We start from the raw sequence: 21,542 nt of genomic DNA, 5'->3' as shown, positions 1-21,542 counted from the left end.
ATCTGCTTGAATCATTGTATATCATCAGGCCGTATTTGAGATTGTATATTTATTTTAGAATTATGTGTAATCTCCCTATATATTTGCTTACTAACGAGCTGAATTTGGAACATTCTGGTGGAAGTGCACTACTCTTATTTGGGCTAGGCACAAGGCCTGCTACTAGTATAGATGGTGCAGAAACCTCAACAGCTATTGGAATTCCCTTTTGGCTCTCACTGGAGGCTGATGATGTAAGAGTGGTAATACTGCAAAAAGGTACCTTCAGAGAGGAAAGATTTCATAGTACCTATTGCCAGTTGCTTATTGTCTATACATTTTATATATACTTAACACACTGTTGGCAATATCTCAATTTTCAGAGCAGCATAAAAATCAATTGAGACACCATTGTCATCCTGCTCCTTGCCCTTGGCCATATCTTTCATTGCTTTCATTATTTTATTGCCTTCATTATTTCTGGGACTATAATAGAATGGGAAGTAGCATATCATCATCCTCCAGCAAGTATGTTGAGATTAAGTTTCAAGTATTACTGAATTTAATCTGTTTTTTCCTAAATCAGAGTACGGTTTAAAAAAAAAAAAAAAGCTTGACTATTTTTCATTCCCCATTTAAATAGATGACAATCCTGATACATGTTCTTGTTATAATGGATACTATGAGTGTCAGAATAAATGCATTCAAGAAACACTGTCATGTCAATGCACACATCAGGAATATGTAGTTTTAACTACACCACTCCAATCTCTACCTTGCTTCACAAAAATATGTAATTTTAAGGAGTTTGTAAAACTAATAATGAAAAATGGTTTCAGAAACCTTTGTATATTTTTCAGTTTGGAATCTGATCTCATGTGTTTCTTCTAAGGTACTCTGGATACTAGTAAGACTACTATGCTTAAGGCACAGGCCAACAGCTTTGTCAGATTCTGTTAACTGCAAAGGCTGCTTTCGGTCCAGAATTCCTACTTTCTTTCCCCAATCAATTCACCTAATTAGTTTTTGCTCTATCTGCATAGAGACCCCTATATTTCCATTTCCAGCATCCCCATCTACAGGTAAGTGAACATTTGCCATTGCTGCCACAGCTAGACCCTGGGCCCTTTGATACTAATATGGCTGTTCAATAGCAACAATAAAGATAAAACATCACTTAATCTTTTAGAAAGTTTTTTTAGGATGGTAGTATTCTAAAAGATTTAGGAACAAAATCTGTGCTTAGTTGTACCTAATGTAAATCCTGCATAACTCCATTATGGTCAGTGCAGTAATTTAGGGCTTATACCACTATAACAGTGAGTGAATACAACCGTACTCGTGTAAATAGCCATGGCTAATGCAAATAGCTTCACTAAAATCAATAGCATTGCTCAGGTGAGTAAGGATTAGAGGATTGTGTCCTCATCTTGTGAAATTTACAAATTGCAGTTTCTTAATTTCCATGGCCTGGGAGCTATATGAATATGACAGGGTAGTAATAAAGGTAAATTAGTGCCAGCATTCAGGCAGATGGTGCATTGGGAATTTGTGTTGTGTGCCCCAAATGTGTTGTGGGAAGACTAGAGGCAGAAATGGTTCAGGGTAAGCAAGAGGAACGGTGTGAGCAGCAGCTCCTGTATGAAAGAAGTCAGTCCCCTCATTTCCCAAATGTGGCGACGTTAACGCACAAGCTTACAACTTCTAATATTTAATGTTTATACTGCAATAGTGCCTGGACACCTGCTCAGGACCCCATATGCTAGACACTGTGTACACACAAACAAAAGAGTCTGTGCCACAGAGAGCTTAAAATTGAAATGGGGGGGGGTATTAAAAGGACCACTTTTTGAATGGTATGGATTTATATCTTTAAACACTGGTTATCTCTAAGATGAACAATTTAAAAAACCTTTTTTTTTTTAATAAGAGCAGTCGCGCTTCAACTTGATCCTTCATCAGACAGATATTGAACATGAATTACTAAGGAATGCACACCCTGGTGTGGGGTCCTGTACCCCCCGAGTATGAGTCCAATCCCGTTGAAGTGTGAGGAAATACATATTTTTGTTGGTATTGCTACTGTTTTGGGGTAGCTGATCCAACAAACTTTAGTCACAGCAGTTACGGTCATCAGTTTAATGACAAGGATGTTCCCCAGCACAGATTGAAAAGAACCTGTTAAATGACTATACCTGCCTACTCCCAGAATTGGCAAGTCTATAACTTTCATTGATGGTAGAAATGTAGAACGTATCAAGATTTTGTATAGCGGGTCAGTCCATTGTAAGCAGTGGCTTATTTTAAATCTGTTCATAAGTTAATAAGGGTATGTAAACATGAAAACTGTTTATTTACAAACCTATATATAGTAGAGCCAGTTTGAGGAGGAAGAAACAAAACAGAAGAGGGAACTTGTGTGCCTCATGCAGAATCTATAGTTTTCACAAGGGGGGAATTTAGTCTATCCCCCCCCCAATGCTTGCTACTGCCACCACCACCTTATGGAAGTTTGAAAGATAGATCATCTTTTAAAATTCAGTCGCCCTTTATGGATTTGTCTTTGTTTTCCCAGGCTTATCAGTTCAGGGATGGCCATCTTATTAGGATCTGTTCTAGGGAGGTGAAGTAGCATGTTAATGATGGAGTGTGATAATAATTGCTTTTAAATTGGGACTATAGCTAAATTCTGCTTTGTGATGACTCATTCAGCCAGTGTCTCAGGATCAAATTCTCAGCTCTGGTCTTTCAATATGGAAATTGTGAAATCAGATTGTGTGGCATTTTCAAAAGCACTCAGCATTGGCCCCACTTACCTCCCACTGGAGTCAAAGGGAGTTTTACACATGACTTCAGTAGGAGCAGAGTTGGGCCACCACTGAGAACTTTTGAAAATCCTACTCTACATATATAAATATATCTCAGTTATTTATTCAGTTAGTATTTTATTTCATTTGGTCTTTTAATCAGGATGACTGGCTGAATCTGGTAGAGGGGTTGTTAAAAGGAAACTACCATGTTATTCAGCCACTCATACACATTGCTGAATAACATGGTTATCATACAGCAGACAGAAAGTTCAGCTGTATAATGGTATTGTCTCATTGGCGTCTTGGTAATAAGGGTAATAATTGGAGATATACCAATCTCCTAGAACTGGAAGGGACCTTGAAAGGTCATTGAGTCCAGCCCCCTGCCTTCACTAGCAGGACCAATTTTTTGCCCCAGATCCCTAAGTGGCCTCCTCAAGGATTGAGCTCACAACCCTGGGTTTAGCAGGCCAATGCTCAAACCACTGAGCTATCCCTCCTCCCAGACTTGGCTTTCCAGTCTGTTTGTATTACTGTAGTATATAGCAGTGGTTATCAACCTTTCCAAACTACTGTACCCCTTTCAGGAGTCTGATTTATCTTACGTACCCCAAGTATCTCTTCCCTTAAACTACTTGCTTACAAAAACCAGACACAAAAATATAAGTGTCACAGCACACTGTTACTGAAAAATTGCTGACTTTCTTTTTTGCCATATAAAATATAAAATGAATTAATTGAAATATAAATATTGCACTTACATTTTAGTGTGATATTTGAGCCTGTTTTTCACTTGTGTGCTTTGTCATGCCGGGAGGCAGTGAATTGCAATTTTCACTGTCACCACTACCGCCGCTTTCAGCTCCTCGTTTTAAAACTCTGTCCATTTTGACATCGCAACCACGTACACACCGTGACAACTTCAACCTCATTAATGTGCTTGCACACATCAGTTAAGACATAAAATGCCTGTCTAATACAGTGCATAAACGCATGTTACATTACTATATAATTTAGTACATAGAGCAGTATAAACAAGTCATGAAATTTTAGTTTGTACTGACTTCGCTAATGCTTTTTATGTTGCCTGTTGTAGAACTAGGTAAATATCTAGATGAGTTGACGTACCCCTTGGAAGACCTCTGCATACCCCCAGAGATACGTGTACCTTAGGTTGAGAACCACTGGTATATAGGATGCCTTTGTGCTAGGTGCTGTACATAAAACAGACACAGTCCTGCCCCAAAGTTTAGAATCCAAGTCCCCTGTCTCTTGTATTGAGATGATAGGCTCTTTAAGAGTAGGAATCATCTTTCTGTGTAATTTGTACTGTGTCTACCACAGTGGGGCTCTTGGTGCTTCTAGGTGCTATCACAAAACAGTTGTTGTTATAATGCCCTCAGAGGTGCAGCCTTCCCTAGAATAATGTGTTCAGTTCTAATCATCCTAGTTTAAAAAGGATATAGCAAAAACAGTGGTCTAGAGACTTGGGAAGACAAGATTGAGACTTACAGAACAGATAAATGAGAAGGGGTGTGATACAAGTAAACATAATTAACAATATGGAAAAGGTATCTGGAGCCTTTCTGTTAACTTTTCTCATATTAAAATCTGAGGATGTTCAATTGAGCTAATTGACTCAAAACAGAAAAGAAGCAAATACAAACTATATGACTAACCTATGAAACTCATGGTCACAATATATCAGTAAGGCCAAAAAGTAAGTAACTTTAGAAATACTTATGGAGGAAAATGTCCACAGTTAGTGTTTGGCTTATATGCTAAAGCAGTGATTCCCAAACTGGGGTTCGCAAAATGTTACAGGGGGTTCTCGGGGAAAAAATTCCCTAATGGCGGACAGAGCTGTCCTTAGGGATCCCAGGCAGCATGGGGTCAGCAGCCCAGAGCCCCTCGAATGCCAAGAGCTAAGCAGATCAAAGCAAGCCTATCTATCACACTGAGGAGATTTAAACTTCAAGACTCCTTATGAGAAACAGAAAAGGAAGTGAATATTTTTTGCTGTTTTTTAAATTAAATAGGCAGCTAGTATTGTTTTTTAAATTATTCTGAAGAACAAGTTTAAGCTTTTTTGTAACATGTGCTGTTTCCCTGGACTGCTCAAGACCTGGATGCTTGTGTAGGAGGAACTCTTTTGAGTGAGATCTTGGCAGAGTGTTGCCGTTTTCATAATGTAATAAAAATGCTGTAGTGATAAATAATTAATAAATAGTGTGTAATAAGCATGTCATAAAAACAAATTTTATATTTCCAAAATCACTGCTTTTATAATTTATACTCAGGTACAGGAGAAAATCCCTGGAAATATTCATTTTTAAGAGGGGGGTTGCGAGACTTGACGTGCTAGTGAAAGGGGTTCACAGGCTGTTAAAGTTTGGGAACCACTGTGCTACAGCAAAAGGGTTTACAATTTTTTTTTATTCTCACAGGGTTTGGAAGAAACTTCCTCTGTGGGCAAATTAACACTGCCAGACAGGATACTAAAACTACTAAACCACTTCTTTGATCGAGTATGGCAAATTTAATACATCCCTCACTTCCTTATGCTTTCTTGTCTCTCTGCTGTTATCCTGTGTGTATTGTCTGTTCTTTTCCAAGCTGTGCTGTTTCCTTACCACCTATTAGTTATGCTGTTTGACAGTAAAATGACATCTAGGATTTAGAAGTTTGAAGCATCAGCTGACATTCCTGTATTGCTGAGGATTGTAGTAATTTTCACATTGCTTCCCATACACGGACAGGAACAAGGTACAGGGAGTTAGAGAAGAGACTGAATGAAAGCTGTTCAAAAAGCATCTCGGCACACGTGGTTCTGTAAAACTGTCTAGCTGTGAGGAGTTGTTGAATATTACAAGACTGATAACTTAAAACAAGTTCTGCTTCAGCATCGTTGTAGGATAGACTTTCTCAAGTAGTGGAGACTACAGTCCTATTATCACAAAGATCACTCCAAGGAGTGGTATATAACCCTAGTGAAGTCAACTCACTTTAAATGTCTGCATTTTAAAGATTTTCATCTGTGCACCAATAACTTATGCCCAAGACTTTTTTTCCCATATCTGTAAGTGAACCATGTACATTGTGTGATTTCTGATGAAGTGGAGGTTAAAATGAACGAGATGAAAAGTCTTCAGAGAAACATTTATTAGTAGGGTGTGTGCGTGTGTATGTTACTTTTAAAATAACACGAAGCACTAATTCCTGTAACTTTTCTAACTCTCAGTGTTGGAGCTTAGATGGTTAAGATCAGTATCATCATCACTATCTTGGTTAAATGTTCTCATGGCAGTTAAAAATTAAACCATTTCAATGACTGCAGTTAAATTTTACTGAAAGGATTTATCAGTGGAGTTGGCTGCATGAAATGGGAAGACGTGTATGCAGACAAGATTTAATGTACTTTGCATTTTCTGCTAAAATAGATGCCTTTTACCAACATTAGTCACTTTCACCATTTAAAGTTCAGTTATCCTCAGGAAGATAACTCTGTAAAAAGATAACTTAGCGTTCCATATTCATTCTGCTTCTTCTGTTCCTCTCATCAAATTTGCTTTGTTTACCACTGCCAGCACTACAAGCTCAAGTTGTCATTTGAAAATCAAGTTGTGATTAATCTAGCCTTGTAAAGCCTCACCTTCCTTAGCAAGGATCCTGAAATTTGAACTTTGCTGGCAGATTGACTGATGGAGAACAGGCTTTATGCTATTCTGCTTCATGCAACAGGTATACTGGTGCTACACTGCAGGCAATAGCCCAGTTTTGTTGGTAACCCAAGCAGAAAATGTGCAGTTGTCATTCTGTTTTTCTGACCAAAGCCACTCTGAAAAATATAAACTGATACTTAAACGTTAACAGCCTGGTATTTTTTCAGAGGTGCTGAGCACATGCAACTTTCATTTACTTTATTGGAGTTGTGGGTGTGGAGCACCTCTGAAAATTGAGACATATATATTTTAATATGCATTATAAATATAGGAACTTTTAATGTAGTTTTTATATAAAAAGTAAAAACAGTACATTTGTGGTGATCCGTAGATAATGCAGGGACCAGTCCTGTTTTCAGAGCTAGGTCAGGTAGTACATTTCTCCTTTTAATTATAAATAATACACATTAACATCCGTGCATTCTTGAGAGGAGGAAAAAAATGCAACCTTAAGGTGAAGTCCTTTTGGGATTCTCTTCTGTTTATGTGCAGTGGATCAACGTAAGGGCTGTGGTTAGTGCTTGAGTTATGAAAACCTATGAAATATTTTGTCAATATTTGCTGCTCTGATCTCCAATAAATACATGATTTCTTTCTTTTCCAGAATATAAGGGTCTTTGGTACTTTTTAAAATTTTGTACAGGTTCATGTTAATTTCCCACAACGGAATTGAGCAGAACACCCACAGATTCAGGCTGGCATGCATAGAGGAGAAGGGAGAAAATGTAAAAAACGTAGTGTTGTGGGCATCTAGACTAGGCTTGTAGAATTTTTGACTTCCGCATATACGGGAGGCCCTATTTGCAATCAAATATATAAGCACAACTTGCCTCATCAAATTATCATTTGCTTTCATGTAAACAAATAGCTTGGTGACTTTTTTTTTTATTTATAACTTGTTTTAAAATTCAAAAACCAGAACAAAAATTGCAATCAAATTGACCAGTGGCCTGTTGGCAGCACAGTTAGGCTTTCAAGCTCCCTGGGGTTGGCACAAGCAGGAAGATCTCTCTCTTTTAAGGTTCAGTACTGCCACCCATCACCATAGCAATGTCCTTCATAGACTTCATGGAATCTCTGGCTCTTCTCCCTTTTGAGGCTAAAAACTGTAAGTAGGGTTGGGTTTTTGTTGTCTTGGCTGAGTATTGGTTTTGTTGGTTTCAGATTTTAGGAATGGGGGACCTGTGTATAATGGAGTGTCGATGTTGTGAGTACTACTGAACCCTGGCACCTTTGGTGGCTGTTAACAGGTTTTATTGAACTTCTTTCCAAAGCAGCTTCACAAATGTGTATTCACGTAGCATTCACACTTCTGCACCTTTAGAATACTACTTAAATGCAAATAAATTGGTGAATCTGAAAGGGAAAAGCCCAAGTTAAGGCATTCTGATGTTTGTTCTGATTTCAAATATCAGCTACAAATGACCTGTTCCTGATCATTTTCATTACAACAGGAGTGAAATGTGATTCCTTGTATTAGTAATGCAGTACAGAGTCAGCTTTTTATTAGGTTTATATCCAGCCCAGGTCAGGCACTTGCTATCATCTGATGGCTGTTGGTTGGCCTCCAAGATAAGGTCATTTAAGGGGCCAAATGATCAGCTAAGCGGTAGTTAATTTTAAAATGTCTGTTAATGACACTTCAGAGTTCATGTCCAATGGGGGAGTAGTGGGAGATGGAGTTCATACTTGTGTGTCATTGTTTCAGGCAGCTTGAAGACCTGATGCAGTTTTGTCTGTCTGATTTGTATTTGGAAGGTTATCTATGCAATCGTGAGAACTATGCATGGTGGTTGGCTTTTTTCTAATTTAAATGAAAGCTTAGATTCTGCAGCATGAGTGTCGAGCAGAGTCACTTAAATATATCAAGCAGACCCAGTGTATGCTGTGGATGGAATGTTTGACACCATTGACCTACAGTATACTATGCCGTGCCTATTCCGTCTAGGAGTAGGATTTCATTTTCCAGGGGCATCAAACCATCATCTTTCAGAAGCACTTCTATAAACTCACTTTAAAGAGATTCTTAGAAATTAGCTAAAGTGTAATCTCTTAATCTTTGATGTTGCAAGGATTCCCACATATGTTTAACTTGAATAATCCCTTTGACTTCAGTGTAACTATTCACAGTACATAAAATTAAGCACACATAATTTTTTGTTGAAATGTGACCTGAATATATGAAGTAATCCTGTGAGTTGGCAATAACAATGCTTTGCTTTGTTGCCTTGACATGTGCCTTAATCCCAGGGGTGAAGGCATGTTTGCAAAGCAGAATTCGTGAACAAGAGGAGAAGTATGAAATCTGTGGTGGCCCACGAAGAGGCAGACTCAACCAAGAACAGCTGGTAGCTATCTGATTTTTTTAAAACAATCTTTTATACCATTGCCCTCTGCCACATGCGTGGATAAGAGATTTAATACTTCAGTGTGCACTTATTCAGGTGTTTGTGTGAGAGGCGATGGAATTTACTGTTAATGATTGTCACAAACTGTTAATGGATATCTGATGTATATTCCCATAAACCTTGCCAAAGCTTCAGAGGGAAGTCTGTGTCGTTATGCAAGAAGTTGCATGAAACACAAAGGCTGAAGTTTCCTCTAGGATTCTCCAGTTCAGTTTCAGTTGCTACTTGGAATCACTCCCATCTAAAAGGAAGGAAAAATATTGTAATTATTTTTCATTCAGTCTTGGTCCATCCTATCTTTTTAATTAACATCTCCTGATTTAAATGGACTGGTGGTGTGATGTAATTTTATCACTTGTATTGTTGTAGCACCTAGCAGCCCTAATCAAGGATCAGGGCCCTATCGTGGTAGGCACTGTTTTAACAGAGCAAACAGGTGTTCCTTGCCCCAAGGAGCTTACAGTCTAAGTAAATGCCTTTCAGAGAGTAGCTTTGAGTGGTTGGAAACATATATTGAGGTTTCTAGAAACTGGCATAGTAATTTGTTGCACAACTTAGCCCATATTTTCTGATGCGCCTATTGAGCTAATGCTTGTTCCTTTGGCTTCCCCATCATATGCTGAGCTGTGGATCCCTGTACTTATTCTATTTCTTGTTTTCTTTTTTCTTAGCTGCCTAAGTTGTTTGATGGTTGCTACTTCTATTTTTTGGGAACTTTCAACCACCACCAGAAGAGTGACCTCATAGAGCTGGTTAAAGCAGCAGGAGGACAAATCCTCGTTAGGCAGCCAAAGCCAGATAGCGACGTGACACAGACCATCAACACAGTGGCATACCATGCCGAACCTGGGTCTGATCAGTGTTTCTGCACACAATACGTTATCTACGATGTGTCTTCTAAATACAACCCAGATAAAATTCGCCAAGGCAAAGTCTGGATGGCCCCCTCCAGCTGGCTCATAGACTGTGTGATGTCATTTCAGCTGTTACCTATTACAAAGTGAATATCCCGGCAGCATGAACAAGTTCTAGGCAGTCTAGAATCAAAGGGTAAACCCACTCTTCATTATTCACACTTAAAGCCACAGTAGAACCTATTAATGACTGGGAGACTCGCTGTGAATTGCTGAATTTTGTGAGTAAATGAACAAACAATGAAAAATGAGGATAACGCATCAGAAATGTACTCTAAATTCCTTTATTTGACACAGCTAATTTTCAGTTGTTATATTTCAGCATACTAATAATATATGTTCCATACAGAATTTTGTAATTTATAATTAAGTCTTTGTAACACGAGACCTTTAGAACACCCTTGGTTGTTCAAACCTTCCCTTCAGAGGAGATGAGATCACCCTTTCTTGTGTGTGACGTATAAATTAACAGCGTTCTACCATAAGTGTCACATAGTCAGGTTCGCCTTAAAGGCCAAGAATTAAAAAATAGGACCCTAAAGTTAAATGCCTAAAACCCTACTTCAGCATCTGCCTAATTTCACTGAGATATGAGGTAGCTGTGCGCTCAGCACTTTTGAAAATTGGGCATGTGCATAAATACAGATTTAGGAGTCTAACTTCAGACTTCGAAGTGGTATTTGCAAGTCCCATTAGACATTCAATAGGACTTGTGGTCTTAAGTCACTTAGGCACCTTTGGAAAATCCCACCCCTGTATTTAAAAATCATGACCTAACCTACTCTTAATGAAACATTAAGAGTCATTATCAAAACTCATTCCACTTTCATACCTGTAAATATATAATTTAAAAAAATCCTAGTAAAATAGCATCTCATTTAAGGTGTGATTTTTTTTAAAAAAACAAAAGTCAGATTTAAAGAATCAGATTACAACTCTATTCAGAATTGTTTTATCCATGCGTACAAATAGTAATTGTATTACACATACCACTGCTATCATAGCTCCTTTAATGGGAAAACTGCGGCACCCACAAGCATAGAATCGTGCCTTTTAGAAAAGAGAGTTTTATTAAAAATGTATCCTGATTGCATTTGAGTGAAATTTGACATTTTACATGCTTTGTTCTAATCACTGATTTTTATTGAATCCTTTCTTGCTTTCATAATTGACCACAGTTTGTTAATGTCTATAATCTCACTTTCTTTCAATGTATTCGAATGGCTTGTGAAGCTTTTCATCCTGTAGGTTGCATCAGGTATAAAATCACGACTTGGAGCTGTGTGATTGTAATGATTGCTATGTGATGATAATGATGGCTGTGTGATGGGATTAAGCCGTTGTGTTCGCATTTTGCATTGCTTGTAATAAAATTTACGGTGCCGATGACTTTAAAATAATTTATTACGCAAGTTTAGCTGCAGAATAAATATGAAGCTTGTACATAACTTAACAAGAATTTCAGAATTATTTGCATAAATTCCCGACACAGCAGCTGAGCGCAACAAAGATTCCGTCTGAGAGACTCACTCTCTTCTAGGGGAAGGACAACTGATTTCTTTTCTATAGCTATTGTCACTGGGGATTGTAGGCCATTTCCATTATTCTCCATGGAGCTCTCTGTGGAGTGTTGCTTTCTTCACAGATAGTACAATGGGTACAATTTTCAAAAGCGCCAAAGTGACTTTAGGAGCTGAAGACCCCAAGATGTAGATCTCTCGTTTACCCTGGGTAGCCTGCGAACTGTCACCGTATACTAAAAGCAGGTCTCATGCACTTGGCTGTGTGTGTGAGAGCATGCGCACAAATTTCACTGATTAACAGAATAACTGTTGCAGACTGCTGATTTTTGTGGATAAGCAAATGACTGAGTAAACACTACAGAGGGGAACGTGTATCGGTTTGTTAATTTATTTTGACACCTGTTGTTCAGTTAACACCGAAATATCAAATGTAAGTAATATACTATGGTATACTTCATATAAGACTCCTTCATTGCTGCGGTCATGGAGCATAGCTTTACACCAACAGGGAGTTTAACCCTTTAAGAATTTACTAATCTAATCACTCTCCTCAGAATTTTAAGTGGAGAATCCACCATTTGGGGAGGTTTAGGAGGGCTGCAAATTGTAAAGAGGACAAGTCTCACACGTGGGAATTAAGGACTGAACAGAAGTGAGATTAGAAACTATAAAGTTGCCACAACTCAATGTCAGAGGGGCAAAAAAAGCCACATCCTCCCAAGTTTATCTGTTTTGCTCACAAGTGGACTTTAGTTTTTCTGAACCAGATCCCATTTCCAAGCCAGGTTTCTATGACACGCTGCAAGAGCCAGATAACATCAGACTGAGTGTTATCTAGACTTAGCAGCAAAACATACAAAAGACATAAACTTGAGCCCAGATCTTGCAAGTTTTTCTCTGCCGTCAGACCCTTGTTGATTTCAAGGGGGCTCTGTGTAGGTATTATAAGAATAATTGCAGGATCAGGGCCAGTTTTAAGTCTAGAAGCTGGAATAATTCTGTGTTTTAAAAAAATAAATAAATTGAGACTACACGAGAATTTTTTTAAATCCACTAAGAGAACCAGTGTAGCAGTATTCACTTTCAGTGTTTCAACTATAGGACTTAGGATAGTTTACATTTACTGTTAAACTTTTTGACTTGCTGCTTCAAAAAAGTCGTACCCTCACATTAATTTCATTTGATTTCCTATTGCTTTGGTTCCACAGGATGACCTGGTGAGGTTACTGCTGCAAAGGGAATTATTTACTTGATGTAGACAAAGAATCAAAGATCCAGAAAACAGAAACACTTCAGGCTTGGGGGAAGGGAGGCGTGGGTGGGCCGAGGGTGGAGCCCCCCTCGCTCCTGGTGCTTGCAGAGTAGGGGAAGCTGCCGCTGCTGCTGCACAATGTGCTTCTCCTAGCCAACAGCACCTACCGCCTCCTTGCCTGCCTCACTCTCTCCAGTGCCAGTGGGCTGTGCCTGGGTGGGGTAAGGCGGGGGCACCTCCCAACTATAGTACTGTACGGCAAAAAAAAAAATCTCCCTGGAACCGACCCCCCCCCCCGATTTACATTCATTCTTACGGGGAATTTGCATTCGCTTAACATCGTTTCACTTCAAGTCGCATTGTTCAGGAACAGAACTACACTGTTAAGTGAGGAGTTACTGTACATGCTCTACCCAGCTCTCTGCTCCCCCAGGCAGTGCCTCCCAGCTACACCGCCATTTTCAGCACTGGAGTGTCCTGCTGGAGCATTTCCCTGCTGCAGGAAAAGACTCCCCCAATGGGGGAAAGCTCTGGTGGGGAGAGGCAGCTTGGAAAGGCTGAACCTTTCCCCATTGCAATTAAAGGAGCTGGCAGCAGGGACCTACTGAAGCTTTTCCCTGCTGTCTCTCCCCTGCCAGAGCCTTCCATGGGTACGTGTAGCTTCACACTGCAGGGTGGACACAGCCTGCTCCTCACTGCGGCGTATAGCTCCATGTACACTACATGCTGCCAAAGGTGTACATATAGCCTAGGTAATGCCCTAGACTTTGTGAAGCCTGATGTATTTATTTCAATAAGCCTTGCTGGATTTTATCTACCTGTCTGTTTGATGGGGATGGTTTTAGACCAGATTTTCCTGTTTGACTCAGACAGTGGGTAGTCTAGGTAGTAATGAGGGAAGGGTTTAACTTTACTTACAGATCACAGTAAACAAATACTGCTGGAAACTAGGTAGCCGTCTCAGCTGGACATGGGTTTTTGGTCTTGGGTATGTCAAGGATGATCACTTGGGGCTTTTGCCTGCACAGCTGATGTGAGGAGGGTTGTATTTATAAACAGCAAAATGAGGAGGAGGAAGATTGGTCTTGTGATTAAGGCACTGGACTGAGAGATCAGGTCAACGCCTGTCTCTGCCACAGACTTGCTGTGTGATCTTAGGTAGGCATCACAGCCTGTTTGAGGCAAAATTCCCCATCTGTGAAATGGAGAAAATACTTCTGCCTCACTGGACTGTTGAAGATAAAATCATTAATGTCTACGGCGTACTCTGGTAATGGGGCCTTTATAAGTGTTTAATCAGCACAAGCTGGCCCAAAGAGGTGCACACAGCCGAGGGCTTCGTGTGGTGGCTGAAGATCACGACAACGCCATATCGCCCCTGGCCCACTCGCTACCCTGTTTGCACTACTCACTAGTGAGGGAGCAGGCACAGGAGAGTCCTGAGACTGCCAACTTCTGAGTGAGTCGTGCTTGCTCCTGTGTGTGCCCGGGTAGCCTCCGCTAATACTTGCGCTAGAGCCCAATAACCTGGCACTCCCTGCGATTTGTATTACAGTGGCTCAGCTGAGATCGGAATCCAGCTGTGCTAGGGGCTGTCCAAACAAAGGAAGAAACAGTTCCTGGTCTTACCATCTAAATGGACAGTGCTAAAGAAGGGGGGAGGAGGAGGAGCAGCCCCGTTTTACAAATGGAAAATGAACCCACCGTGAAACTAAGTGCCGCATCCAGGAATTGGAGCTACATTTCCTCGGTCCCAGTCCAGTGTCTTAACTAGAAAACCAACCTTCCCTGCAAAGGGTTAAAGCCTTTTTTGATAAGAAGTGTCACTGCAAGGTAACCAAAGAGGCTCTGGTGAGACTGCTGTAAACTAGGTCTTAGATTGTGGTTATTGACACGAAAACATGAGTAAAAATGACATCTTGCTACTTGCTGCACGTTTCTGCTTCCAGTGCAGCTTCTGATTCATAGTGGCTTATTTTCCTGAGGGGGAAAAATCAGTTTATTACTGCCAACACTGTTGAAGAGCAAACTGAATTCTATCATCTGATGAATCAGCAAAATTGCCAGCTAAATTCTGATTCCAGAATCTTCATGGTTGGGCATGATGTATGAAGCAAGGGCCAACACGGCTTGATTTTCAAAAAGCTGTCAACTAGTGCTGGGGAGGTGGGGTCTTGTTTGGACTTGGAAATGGAGAAAATGTTATGTGGAATTCACTAAGGCAGAATAACTACAAAACCCCCCTGTCCCGTTTGCCCCATGTCGCTCTTCTCGCCATTCACCAGACTTTAAAGAAAAGTTGCAGCTGAACAGAAAATGGATTTGAATCCCTGCATCTAATCGTGGAAGAGGAGTGAATTTTCTGAGACAGAAAGTTTCAGGTCTTAAATATCACTTTAAAAACTATAATTAGAGAACTCCTTGACAGCGTGGTGATGTTGGGTAGGATATGGGCAATGTCTCTTTGGGGACTCGGTGATTTAATTTTTTTTTTAACAGCAGTGGCACAGCAACTTCTACATTTCTACAGCTACTTGGTTAATTTAACAGTCATTTAACTAGTGTTAAATTACCCTTTAAAGTAGGAGAATGTGCTGTAGATAACAATTTTGAAAAATCTCCCACCTTCTAGTTATTCCTCTGGGAGAGATGCATTTTGTGTGGCTCAATCTAATTCTCAGCAGGAGGTGTAATCTGATGAAGTAGCGATGAAATGTCAGATCCTACTATGAAAGACACAGAGAGACCAGTGTCTTTGCTGAAGTGAGTTGCCAAAGCAGTGACAGGTAATGGGCTTGGCTGCTATGCATTGCAATGTGAATCAATATGGATTGTAACGTTTTGCACCTGTTGAAGTCAGAAGCATGGCCCATGCATACTTAGCAGCTGTGGTAAATTAACCCTCCAGAGCTATGCAGGTGCTAGCTTAGGGAGTACAGCCTGGCCTGGATGTCAGATCACATCTGAAAGGTACACGTCTGATATCACTTCACCGACATGTATGCTGCTGCCTCATCTCTTATGTTGGATATTATCACTTATTATAGTACTACTCTAGCGTGCTCAATCAAGAGCAGGGCCCCCTTGTGCTAAACACTGAATAAACACATACTATGAAGCACTCCCTGACCCAGAGAATTAACCAGCTTGTAGTGAAGTGGAGTGGCCTCCCTCTGAGCTGGAGGTGGGAGGATCACTCTTTGCACCCAGGTGGGTGGAGCCAGACTGGGCCCAGCCCTCCTGTCGGAAATGGAGAGGCAGGACAGAAGGTATAAGAGGCAGGGCCTCCAGTTCAGTTGAGGGGGAGCCAGGGAAGGAGACAGATGCCTCTTGCCTGTCAGGCCCTGTGACCGACCTGGGTAGTGCCCTGCCTCCAGAGGAGACCAAGTCCGGAGAGGAGCTGCCAAGCTTGCCAGCGGCCAAATAACTAGAGGAGACCAAAGCTGAAGAGCAGCTGCTCAGATTGCTGGTGGCTGAATACCCCGAGGAGATGGAGGACTCCATGACTCTGGAGTCCCTTCCCTGATCATGGTAGGAAGTAGCTTAGAGAAACCAGACTTGAGTCTGGTTTTGCTGTTGGTGCTTGGGTTGGCATATTTTGGTGGGATCCCCGATGACCCAGTGGCAGAGCCCTCCACCACTGTCAGGGCCATGGGCTGGGACCCAGTGCAGTAGGGTGGGCCTGGATCCCACTGCCTTCTGTGACCGCCCCACCTTAGGCCAAGAGGCCTGTGTGTGTCTGTTGTCTGCCTGAGCCAGGAGGCCAGGCAAAAGACTGTTGGTTGCTCTGCCTGAGGGCCTGAGCCCCCTAGACTGCAGCCCTCAATTTGCTAACTCCCCCCAGTGACCCAGAGTGGCCTCCCTCTGAGCTGGAGGGGGAGGGACGACTGCCAATGCACTACACAGCTAAATAGACACGCCAGACAAAGAGATGGGAAGAGAAGCATAAAGGTCATGCAGCAGAGCCAGGAACAGAACCCAGGTCTCCTGGTTCCCAGCCCAGTGCTCTGGCCACTGTACAGCTGTCCCATAATTAAACACTTTCCATTCTATTGTGTTTGCTTTAAGAGAGGGTTTTTGACTCCATTTAGTTCTTCCAGAAGTCAGTGTGCCACACTGAAGTTGTCACAGCGTGAAATCAAATCCAGAGGTCTTTTCCTAGATGAAATATTAATATGGATAGCATAATAGGAGAGTGTGTTAGCTACAGTAATATTAAATCTCTGCTTTGGCGTTATTTCCCCCCATTTATTTTGTGCTGTGGCAGAAATGTGAATTTTTCACACTGCTGCTAACACCTAACTGCATGGTAGCAGGTGCCAGAGGAGCTGGAGGGATTGGCAGCCAGGAGTCAGGCACCATGGGAGGGGCGGTTTGGCAGCTAAGAGCGATATCGTGCTGGGCTGCAGTTCAGTAAACCAGACAAACTTGCCCAAGGTCACACATTGAGTGAGGCACCGGCAGCAGGAGTTCCAGCTGTGACTCCTGTCACCACCGGACACACCCCTTTAGAGGGCTATCCTATGGCCTGAATGCAAAGCCCACTGACATCAGTGGGAGTATTTCCACTGACTTCTTTTGGATCAGGGTCTGGCTCCGGAAGCTGTGTCTATTGGCTGCTGTTAGTGAGGAAGGTAATCAAGTCAAGTACTGTTGACTGGGCAACAAAGATGTATTGTGTTTAAGCCACTTAGAGCCCCCACAAGGTTCCACTGAACAGTTTCCAGATTGTGTTTTAAACTCCACCAACCCTGAGCAATCCTTTCATGGCCATAGGCAGAGGGTTTAACAGAAAAACCATCATTAATACACGTGTTAATTTAATTTAACTGTAGCGAGGAGGCTACACGTAAAGGCTAGGAGGGTCGTCCACCCTCCCACCCCCAAGCCATCAGATTCCCAATTCTTTGCTTTTAACACACTTGTCAAACACAAAGCAGTAAAACCAGTCAGGCATGAAATCACACTGAGCCATTGTTTTCTAATGATGGCCTGCCATGGAAGACCATTTCCAGACCCGGCAAAGACTGGGTCATGCATTTGTAGAGAAATTGCTTGGTGAAAGATGTCTTAACTTGCACAGTGAGAAACCCAGGAAACTTCCTGACCAAATAAACCCCGGTCAGGCTCTTGGACGCAGACCCGATTTTCCAAAGAGCCCAGCACCAATTTAGACCCCTAATTAAGGGCCAGAATTTCATGTTCTGGACTCTTTGGAAAATCTGGCCACTTGTTTTGGTGACTCAGTGGGCAGGGGCGGCTTTAGGCACCAGTGCACCAAGCGCGTGCCTGGGGCAGCAGGCCGTGGGGGGCGGCCTGCCGGTTGCCGTGAGGGCAGCAGTCAGGCTGCCTTCGACGGCATGCCTGCGGGAGATCTGCTGGTCCCACGGCTTTGGTGGCAATTCGGCGGTGGGTACGTCGAAGGTGCAGGACCCGCGGACCTCCCACAGGCATGCCGCCGAATCCGCGTTACCAGCGGACCTCCCTCAGGCATGCCGCCGAAAGCCGCCTGATTGCTGTGCTTGGGATGGCAAAATACATAGAGCCATCCCTGTCAGTGGGATCTTAAGCTCTTTGGAAAAGTTGCCCCAGCGTTATGGGTACCAAGCACTTGAAAAGTCAGCCCTTAAGGTGAAATCCAGTGCTCAGTGAAGCAAATGGAAAGGCTCCAGTTGACAGCGGCAAGTGTTGGATTGCCCCTTTGAAGGTGTTCTTCTAGAATGTTGAGTCTTCTGGTCTAAATATTAGGAGTGATACTGCACGGTCCTGAGCATTCTCATCTCCCATTGAAATAGATGGGAGCACCACATGAGAACAGAGCCGGTATGCTGATGTTTAACGGGTAATTGTTTCATTTCCCCCAACCCCCAACACATTACTCGGGTGCTCAAAGTATTTTCCAAGTCAAACTTTGTGTTTTACATGAAAATATGGGATTGCAATCCCTGATTCTTCTTTGAGTAGATGTGGCCATGTATTCCACTTAGGTGTGTGCGTGCCCAGCACACTGGAGCAGGAGAATCTTGCATAGCAGTAGTCGTAGATGGGTGGAGTTCATGCTTCATGGCTATCAGCCCTCCCTGGCTGTATGAGGCAGCGCTGCCTTGACCCCACTCAGTTCCTCCTTACCACCTGTGGCTGGAGTCGGGGCTCGATGTAGATTAATCTCACAATCCTCCATCTCTCAGTGATTTTTTCTAGTTGTATATAGTTAGTGCCCTAGTGTTAGTTAGATTTAGGATTAGTTGCGTATTTCCCTGGGGATGCCCTCACCAGGCTGTAAGCATTGTCTTTTGTGTGTGGGTGGGGGGAAGTGATTCCCAGCATTCCCCACATGCGGTGCTTCCTGTGCTTGGGCAAGGCTCATGGCAAAGAGCAGTGTTCGATTTGCACATTGTTCATGAAACTCAGGTGGCTAGGGATCTTCGCCTAAAGCAGACCTCCTCCAACAGACCATGCGTCCTGCTTCGACACCAAGGCCTACGTCAGACAGGAGGTGCTGAGAGTTCTGCTGTTTTGCACTCTGGACCTGGCACTTCTCCAAAGAGACAGCGGAGCCATTCCCCATCGAGTGCCCCAAGGAAAAGGTTGTATAAGGCCAACTGTGACCATTCCATATCTCGTGGAGACTCTTCTGCCTCCTCCAGACAGTGGATAGATTGGTGTGGTGGTGGTGCTGGCATACAGGTTGGAGCAGGTCCCTATAACCATTCCCTGATACCGCAGTTGGAAACCTCAGACCGTTGACTCCGGTTCTGGTTCACATTAGGGACTAGACAGTTGGACTTGTGGTTTCACTTCTCAGACAGGGCTCCTAGACAGAGGAGCCACACCCCAAGAGTGTGTCTAGAGCTCCCAGCTGGAGGCAGTGCCTGGACTGCGTTCTGACTCAAGAGACTTAAAAGGCACATGGGGTCCAGTGAGGTGGGCTCCAAACCCCACAGCCTGGGGAGCGTCCAGCCAGAGGCGGGAGTTCTACCGGAGCATGTGTCTGAGACACAAATGCTTCCATGGTGCAAGTGGGTCACACTTACCACGGCACATGTGGCGCTACGGGATGGGCTTGAAAGAGGCACTACATGCTTGAGTCCTTGTCCCATAATATGACGCTGGCTTACCTCTGTACACCTCCTTTCATCCCAAAGAGTGCTGCAAACAGGGGCCCTGGCCTTGCATTGCGCTTCACTCTTGTGCTTTCGTGGGGCACCAGGAAGTCAATGGGGAGCTGAGCAGCCCTCCTGGCATGTGGGTCACGTTCTGACTGCTTTGCACCACGCTGGCAAGGCAAACCCGACGTGTAGCTGGCCTGACCAGCCAGTTAAGATGGATTTATGGCTGCCTTGCTAAGCCGTCGGAGTGTATCAGCGAACATGATAGTAGGTCAGATGCACTGTATAGAACATATGTAGGTCTAGCCTGAGCTCTCATTTATACTACGGCTGCTTTGCACTCCTGTGGCAATAAAGGGGCTTTTAAAGTGGGTCTGAACCACAGTCACACCACTTTAAGGCCCTTTTCACTGCCAGAGGGGTGTAGGGTGACCAGACAGCAAGTGTGAAAAATCAGGATAGGGGGTGGGAGGTAAAAGGAGCCTATATAAGGAAAAGACCCCAAAATCGGGACTGTCCCTATAAAATCGGGACATCTGGTCACCCTAGAGGGGTGTGAAGCGGCCTTAGTGAGTGTATAATGCCACTGACCTGCATCTGGGGTGGCAGCCAACCAGTGCGCAGTGGGGGAGGGGATAGAGAAATTCTGGCCAATTACACTAGCGCAAACCCCTGCTCTTCTGATCCAAGCTTTAATGCCCACACACAAGCAGAAGGGGCCTCAACTTTATGATCTCAGCCAGAAGACCCATAGGCAGTAAACATGGAACTCGATTCATGTTGAGCGCTCGAACCCCTCCTCAGCAGCCTTCGTGGGAGGTGGCGAGAGGAGCGGGAGCAGTATTTGATTGAAAGCAATTTGCATTTTGCAAATTGTATCCATTATCGTTGTAATCCACCAAATTACGTGTTTGTGAGCCCATGAAAATCCCATTATTCTTGCTTTTATTTCCTCATCAGTTTGGCTCAGGGCACCAATTGTGTCAGCACGGAGCCTCATTAGTGCCGCTGATGTTAGAGCCATGAAGCAACTTGGTTCTCAAAGCACCTTTCTGAAAGAGCTGGTTATGGCAAGCTCTCCGTATAACGGGACCAGCCTGCAGCCCCTCACAGAGCCATTGGCTGGTGCGCGCCTGCGGCAGGGCAGCGAAAGCTGCTGCTAGTGCTTGTCATCCAGCCCCAGGAGCAGGTTGTGCCTGGGTTAACCGTTCTGAAAATATAACCCAGAATCTCTGCATATAATAAAGTGTCAGCTTCAAACAACTCCCAGCTTCTCAGGAATCGAAGGTCATGCCACATGTCATTCACAAGGCATAGTCCCTAAAATTTGCAGGCCTTCCCTCATGCTTACTCAGGTAACATACCCCTGGTACTCGCACTAAATATAGGCTTCGGGATCAGCCTCTTGGAGTGGAGCTGTAACCTTCAGGGAGCAATAAGCATTTCAGTCTCAATGGGCACCTTCGCTGGTGGCGGGGAGTGAATATAAGAGCGAGGCGCAAGAGAGAGCAGAAGAAGGAGAGAAGGCAAGAGAGAGCCTCCATGTTTAAATGGCTGAACCTCAGGATGGCAGGAGAAGAGTCCATGTCAAATTATTATCATCATGTTTACTAACATCTCAGTACCCAGGTGACTGGTACCTCTCAAAAGGCCCCAAGAGAAAGAAGCTGCAAAGGTGACATAAAACCTCCTACTGGTGGTCTGACCACAGCCCAAGCAGCCAAGAAGTGCAAGGCTCTGTTGTATTTAGAGCTGATGGCGAATTTTTTGACTAAACCTCTTCTTTTCTTTTTTTGCATTGGAAAATGAAGGTGTGTGGAATCCA

At 43.1% G+C, this 21,542-nt stretch overlaps 2 protein-coding genes and 1 long non-coding RNA gene across 3 annotated transcripts in view; 2 read left to right on the top strand and 1 right to left on the bottom strand.

The window, feature by feature from the left end:
• Nucleotides 1–11,279, top strand: part of BARD1 (BRCA1 associated RING domain 1) — a 66,975-nt gene extending 55,696 nt beyond the window's left edge. The window contains exons 10-11 of the mRNA XM_045032631.1: nucleotides 8,762–8,859; nucleotides 9,591–11,279. Of these exons, the coding sequence (XP_044888566.1) occupies nucleotides 8,762–8,859; nucleotides 9,591–9,923 (431 nt within the window). The 3' untranslated portion in view covers nucleotides 9,924–11,279. The remainder of the gene's footprint in view (nucleotides 1–8,761; nucleotides 8,860–9,590) is intronic.
• VWC2L (von Willebrand factor C domain containing 2 like) overlaps nucleotides 7,503–21,542 on the bottom strand; it is a 132,949-nt gene continuing 118,909 nt past the window's right edge. The window contains exon 4 of the mRNA XM_045032633.1: nucleotides 7,503–9,160. Coding sequence (XP_044888568.1) covers nucleotides 9,141–9,160 — 20 coding nt within the window. The 3' untranslated portion in view covers nucleotides 7,503–9,140. The remainder of the gene's footprint in view (nucleotides 9,161–21,542) is intronic.
• LOC123378612 overlaps nucleotides 15,923–21,542 on the top strand; it is a 31,840-nt gene continuing 26,220 nt past the window's right edge. The window contains exon 1 of the long non-coding RNA XR_006582673.1: nucleotides 15,923–16,139. This is a non-coding gene — a long non-coding RNA (uncharacterized LOC123378612). The remainder of the gene's footprint in view (nucleotides 16,140–21,542) is intronic.

Source organism: Mauremys mutica, chromosome 10, assembly GCF_020497125.1.
Source record: "Mauremys mutica isolate MM-2020 ecotype Southern chromosome 10, ASM2049712v1, whole genome shotgun sequence".
Taxonomy (NCBI): domain Eukaryota; kingdom Metazoa; phylum Chordata; order Testudines; family Geoemydidae; genus Mauremys; species Mauremys mutica.
The sequence above is the reverse complement of the archived record's forward strand: the minus strand, read 5'-3'. Positions and strand labels throughout refer to the sequence as shown.